Source organism: Phaseolus vulgaris, chromosome 3 (assembly GCF_000499845.2).
Source record: "Phaseolus vulgaris cultivar G19833 chromosome 3, P. vulgaris v2.0, whole genome shotgun sequence".
Taxonomy (NCBI): Eukaryota; Viridiplantae; Streptophyta; class Magnoliopsida; order Fabales; family Fabaceae; genus Phaseolus; species Phaseolus vulgaris.
In genome coordinates this window covers 2,077,998-2,083,997 of record NC_023757.2, presented here as the reverse complement: position 1 = coordinate 2,083,997, position 6,000 = coordinate 2,077,998, and the positions used below count along the sequence as shown (strand labels likewise).

Sequence of the window (6,000 nt, the reverse complement as noted above, 5' to 3'; positions counted from 1 at the left end):
TTATTATTATTAAAATTATTATTTTTATTAATATGGATAAACATAAGCCTTATACTGCAAAAGAAAAAAATTGCATTGCAATCGCAGAAGAAAAAAGTACAAGCAAAAAAGCAAAAAATTAGAATTTTTTTCTAAAAGTTCCAACAAATCACGAAATCTAAAATTGATGTTGTAAAAATTTGAGGACCTATGTAATTACTATGGTTGAATTTCATGCATATAAAGGACATAGAGGTGGAAGTTAAAGCTGAAACTGAAAAGAGGTGATCTTATTGATCGATAGTAAGAGAGAAAGAGAGAAATGGTAACATCAAAACCAAATGCAGTTCTTCTGGCAAGTCCCGGCATGGGGCACATAATTTCCATGGTGGAGCTAGCAAAGACTTTCACATAGGAGTAGAAAGTTGAGAGTGTGGGAGAGTGAGAGTGTGAGAAGAAAGTGTGAAAAAAGTGAGTATGTTTAGATTAGAATATCTTAAAATGGATGTCTGAAGAAAGTTGATTGAGATACGTAGATGATTTGATGGTTGTAAATGTATTTTAAATTATTTTGAATAGTGTAAATTGTAAGATTACAAATTTACTCTTATATAAAAAAAGAATAAATAATTACTAATTTTGTGTATATTTTAATTAATTAAAATAATTTAAAATTTCATTTATAAATAAAAGAAAAAAATATAAAATTCAAAGAATTAATTAAATATAATTTTAAATGTAAGTATAATTTTATTATTTTTCACTTTATTAATTTAAATTAATTTTGTTACTTAAGTTAATTTATTTAGATAATTTTAATATTATTTATGATTTTTTAAATTATGTTATGTTATATATATACACAAAACTATTATTAATAATAATTTCCATTATTAATATTATTGTATGAAGGACACTATGACATTTTCATCTCATTCTACTCTCATTCCTGTTTAAGAGAAGATTCTAAATACCCTCAACTTTCTCCTCATTCTCACGCATTCACCTTCCCCCTGTCAACCTCCCTCCCGTCTCCCCCAAAAGCAAACATACCCAAAATTTAACCAACTTTCTCTTTTCTCGTGCTCCTCTCCAACCACCATCAACATACCTTCCTCCCCAACCACCATCAACACTAACACTGATACAAATACTAACGCTTTCTTTTTCCCTTTCTTATCCATACTAACGCTTTCTTTTTCCCTTTCTTATTTTTTTCCTTTCTTATCCATGTCAATGTTACAAAATTTCCTTAAAAGTTTTGGTACCTCACCTAACATTCTAAACTAACATTCTGCATACATATTTCCAAAAACAATATTTAATACTATTAGAAGTTAAAGGTGAAACTGAAAAGAGGTGATCTTGATTGATCGATAGTAAGAGAGAAATGGTAACATCAAAAGCACATGCAGTTCTTCTGGCAAGTCCCGGCATGGGGCACATAATTCCCATGGTGGAGCTAGGCAAACGCCTCCTCACACACCACTCCTTCCACGTCACCATCTTCCTCGTCACAACCACAACCTCAACCTCTCAGATTCTCCAACAAACATCCAACCTTAGCTCCCTCAACATCGTCCATGTTCCTCCCATCGATGTCTCCCACAAACTACCACCCAATGCTCCCATAGAACTACGAATCGAGTTAACCATGCTCCACTCCCTTCCATTTCTACGCTCCTCCATCACATCCATCAACACCCTTCCTCCTCCTTCAGCTCTTATCGTCGACATGTTCGGTCTTCAAGCTTTGCCCATGGCACGTGACCTTTCCATGCTAACCTACGTTTACTTCGCCACCAGCGCCTGGTTTGCTGCGGTTACACTTTATTTTTCCGTCGCCGACAAGAAAATTATGGAAACACACGCCGAAAGCCGCGAACCGCTTCCGATTCCCGGCTGCAAACCGGTCCGGTTCGAGGACACGCTGGAAGCGTTTTTATCCCCGGGAGGGGCGATGTACGAGGCTTGCCTTGAAGCGGCAAAGGAGAGCGTAGCCGCTGATGGGATTTTGGTGAACACGTGGGAAGATCTTGAGCCCGCTGCGACGAAAGCGCTGAGAGAGAATGGGGTTTTGGGAGGGTTTACGAAGGGAGAAGTGCATGCGGTTGGACCCTTGGTGAAGAAAGCGGAGGGTGGAAAGAAGGGTGCGGTTTTGCAGTGGCTGGACGGGCAACCGGATGAGTCGGTCATCTACGTGTCCTTCGGGAGTGGTGGGACGATGTCGGAGAACCAGATGAGGGAGGTGGCGTTGGGGTTAGAGCTGAGCCGGCAGAGGTTTGTTTGGGTGGTGCGGCCACCGTGCGAAGGCGACGCGAGTGGCGCGTTTTTCGACGTGGCGAGTGGCGTTGACTCTGCAGTGGGTTACTTGCCGGAGGGGTTTGTGGAAAGGACGGAGGGGGTGGGGGTTGTGGTCTCGCTGTGGGCCCCGCAGGCCGAGATCCTGGAACATCCTGCGACGGGGGGTTTCGTGACGCACTGCGGTTGGAATTCCGTTTTGGAGAGCGTGGAGAGCGGCGTTCCCATGGTGGCGTGGCCGCTTTACGCTGAGCAGAGGATGAATGCTTTCATGGTGTCGGAGCAGCTTGGGGTGGCGGTACGGGTGGCGGAGAAGGGCGGAGGAGTTGTGGGAAGGGAAGAGGTGGCGGAGATGGTGAGAAGGGTGATGGTGGATGAAGAAGGTGTGAGAATGAGGAAGAAAGTGAAGGAGCTGAAACTGAGCGGAGAGAAAGCGTTGTGTGTGTTTGGTTCTTCTCATCATTCACTTTCTCAAATGACCAAACACTGTCAAGTTTATGTTTCTCAAAATAAACTATAAATTACTATTCTAATTGATCATAATTCATCTAATTTATCATGTGCTTTTGTATTTTTTTAAAATATTTTTTTTATCATTATTTTACGTGTATTTATATTTATTAAAATTAACTATAAATTCATAAAATATTCTAACTCATATACGTAAAAATATTTTTTATTTTTATGATTATTAAAATGATTTATAATTCATAATATATAATTTATTTTTATATTTTTTTAACATCCTATTTCAGAATTTCATTTTCATAAAATAATAATCTATTTTAGATTTATTTTTTTAATGTAGTTTTTTAATAGATTGAAGGATAATTTTGAAATTTAAAAAAATCGGATGCATGTCTTTGTTAAAATAAATCTAAATTAGTGTGTGTTTTTTTAAATAGATTAAATAATTTTTTTTAAGCAAATAAAAATATCTCATTGATTAATAACATTTTCCTAGAACAAATAATAGTAAATTACACCTTTCCTTTTACAATTAAAAGGTGTCCTCTATCACGAAAGTCACTTTACACACACCTTACCATCTCCACCCAAGAACAAAATAAAGTTTGAGAACTTAACCATCGTTTCCTCCACTAGAATGACTTTACTGGACTCAAACCTAAGTTTTTTCAGTTACTAGAGATGCAGCAATCACTGGTCAAGTTCATTGGTCATATTTCGATTTTTATTATACTTATTATTATTAATATAATTTATATTTATTATTATTAATATAATTTATACTTATTATAATTAATATAATTTATACTTATTATTATTAATATAATTTATACTTATTATTAATAATATAATTTATCCTTATTATTATTAATATAATTTATACTTATTATAATTAATATAATTTATACTTATTATTATTAATATAATTTATACTTATTATTATTAATATAATTTATACTTATTATAATTTATATAATTTATACTTATTATTATTAATATAATTTATACTTATTATAATTAATATAATTTATACTTATTATTATTAATATAATTATATTATTAATAATAATATAAATTAAATTATTATTAAATTATATTAATAATAATAATATAAATTATATTAATAATAATAATATAAATTATATTAATAATAATAATAATATAAATTATATTAATAATAATAATATTATTAATACTATTAATATTATTCATATTATTAATAATAATAAATATAATAAAAATCTTAATAATACTAAAGAATTTGTCTGGTGTAGTTGTTAAAGTTTCTTTAGTCACAGAAAAAACTTGTGTTCCAATCCCATCCAATGCTGATTATAACATGGATAGTGAATTTTTTAGAAAGAAACTTTGTTGACTAGTAATAAGTGGATGAAGGTTAATTACATATTTACTTTTACAGTCTTTATTTATGATGTTTTCGAGAGAAAACAGATACACATATGATTATTCTTCACTTAGTATAAGAAATGTGATTCAATTATTGAAAATGTGAGAAATGTCATATACCAACATGAAAGAAATACGAACATTCAAATTTTTTAAGTAGAAAACTCAATATTAATTGATCGTTGGACTAATAGTAGCACATCTCTTCAACTATATTATATAGTTAAATTATTTTATAATTATATTTTGTTGGGTACATTTATCTATAATATTATAAATTTATAATATTATGTTAATTTATGTTTATATGTTTTCAATGAATATATTATAGTCATAAATGATTAAATGAAGATTCATATAAACTTGTCCCACATCAAGGTGTGGATTTTACTCATAAAAAAAATGTTTTAAGAGATCCTTTTACGAGTAATAATATATACATTGAAAATATATAAGTGAAAAGTAAAAAAAAAAAAAAAGATGATCAATTGAAATGTTTCACCACTTTGATCTCTCTAGAATTCTCTAAAGATAAATAGATAAAACGAGAACCAACAAACAAAAGTTGCAAAATATGAGGTACCCAACTTCAGTTTACATGGATTTATACTATGTAATACAAAAACATTTATTTCTTTTACAGAAAAAAAATTGGGTCCAAGGAAATAAATAGTTTTTAGGACAAAATGTAAATGGGTGAGAGCAAGATAATTGGTTGAATCTTAACTTTCTTCGTTATTATTCTATTACGTACATGTTTCACTAACACTATTTTTTATTTTAAATATTAAAAACTGAATAAATATGTAATTATTCACACATTTATATTATTAATTTATACAAATAGATAAAGTAATTAACCTAATTATATATTTTGATTATATATAAAAAAAATTGACAGCGTAGATCAATATGTATATAATTAAAATAATAATTCAATTTTGAGATAAATAATTAAAATAAAAATTAATTTTTTTATTGACAATATAATTACTTATATTAAAAGAAATATTATTCATATTTTGAAATTCTAATTCGATCACTGATAACTTCAAATCTCTAAAATAAAGGAGATCTAACACTTTAAAAATAGATAAATTTTTTCTATACATTTTAGTGCTACTTTACATTAAGATATTATTTGAAACTTAGATAAAATATTTAAATATTAATAATTTTATTTAAATTATTTTATCTAATATATATAGTAGTAGGTCCCTTCAAAATTTTATGTAGTGTCCCAAGTCACAATAGACTTAACAACATATTCGAAACAAAAAAGTTTCTCAAAAACCACAAAATGTGTTTAAGACAAAGTCACACATAATACATCTTTTGTACCTTCCACGGGCGACATATTGTCTGTACTCTCTACAAAGCTCTACATTATTTCTACATTCCATCAAATAAGATCATTTTAAAATTAAATAAATTTTATTTGATAAAAAAATTCACTAAACTGAGTATTTATTTAATCTTCTTCTATTTATTTGTTGAAGATCCTATATCGATTAAAGATTAAGATACTTTATAATTTTTTTTATCAATAATAAAAATTGAATAACAAGAATCACTTAAGGGGTGATTCAACCCTTATACATAAGTACTTTATAATATATAAATAAATGCAAACCTTATTTATGAAGTTGAAGTTAAATATATATTCATGGAATGAGAAATTAATTTATATATTTGTCAAATATGGACAAGAATATGAAATTAAAAGTCAATAGAAATAAAAGTATTATGAATGGCAGAAAAAAGAAGAAGATAAGATACAATTTGTTGAAAACTCTTATGAAAACCATCACTGCTCCTGAATCAACTTTTGGAATTTCCTAATCT

General features: G+C 29.7%; 1 protein-coding gene across 1 annotated transcript; it reads left to right on the top strand.

Moving 5' to 3' along the window:
* The first annotated feature begins 1,039 nt into the window (after positions 1-1,039).
* LOC137806192 (UDP-glycosyltransferase 72E1-like) lies at positions 1,040-2,839 on the top strand. The gene has a single exon (XM_068606180.1). The coding sequence runs from the start codon at positions 1,370-1,372 to the stop codon at positions 2,798-2,800; it is 1,431 nt and encodes a 476-aa protein (XP_068462281.1). The 5' UTR covers positions 1,040-1,369; the 3' UTR covers positions 2,801-2,839.
* Positions 2,840-6,000: the final 3,161 nt, after the last annotated feature.

Bases quoted from the DNA above. Each gene is read 5' to 3' on its own strand.
- LOC137806192 (XM_068606180.1), top strand. From the start codon at position 1,370: ATGGTAACATCAAAAGCACATGCAGTTCTTCTGGCAAGTCCCGGCATG.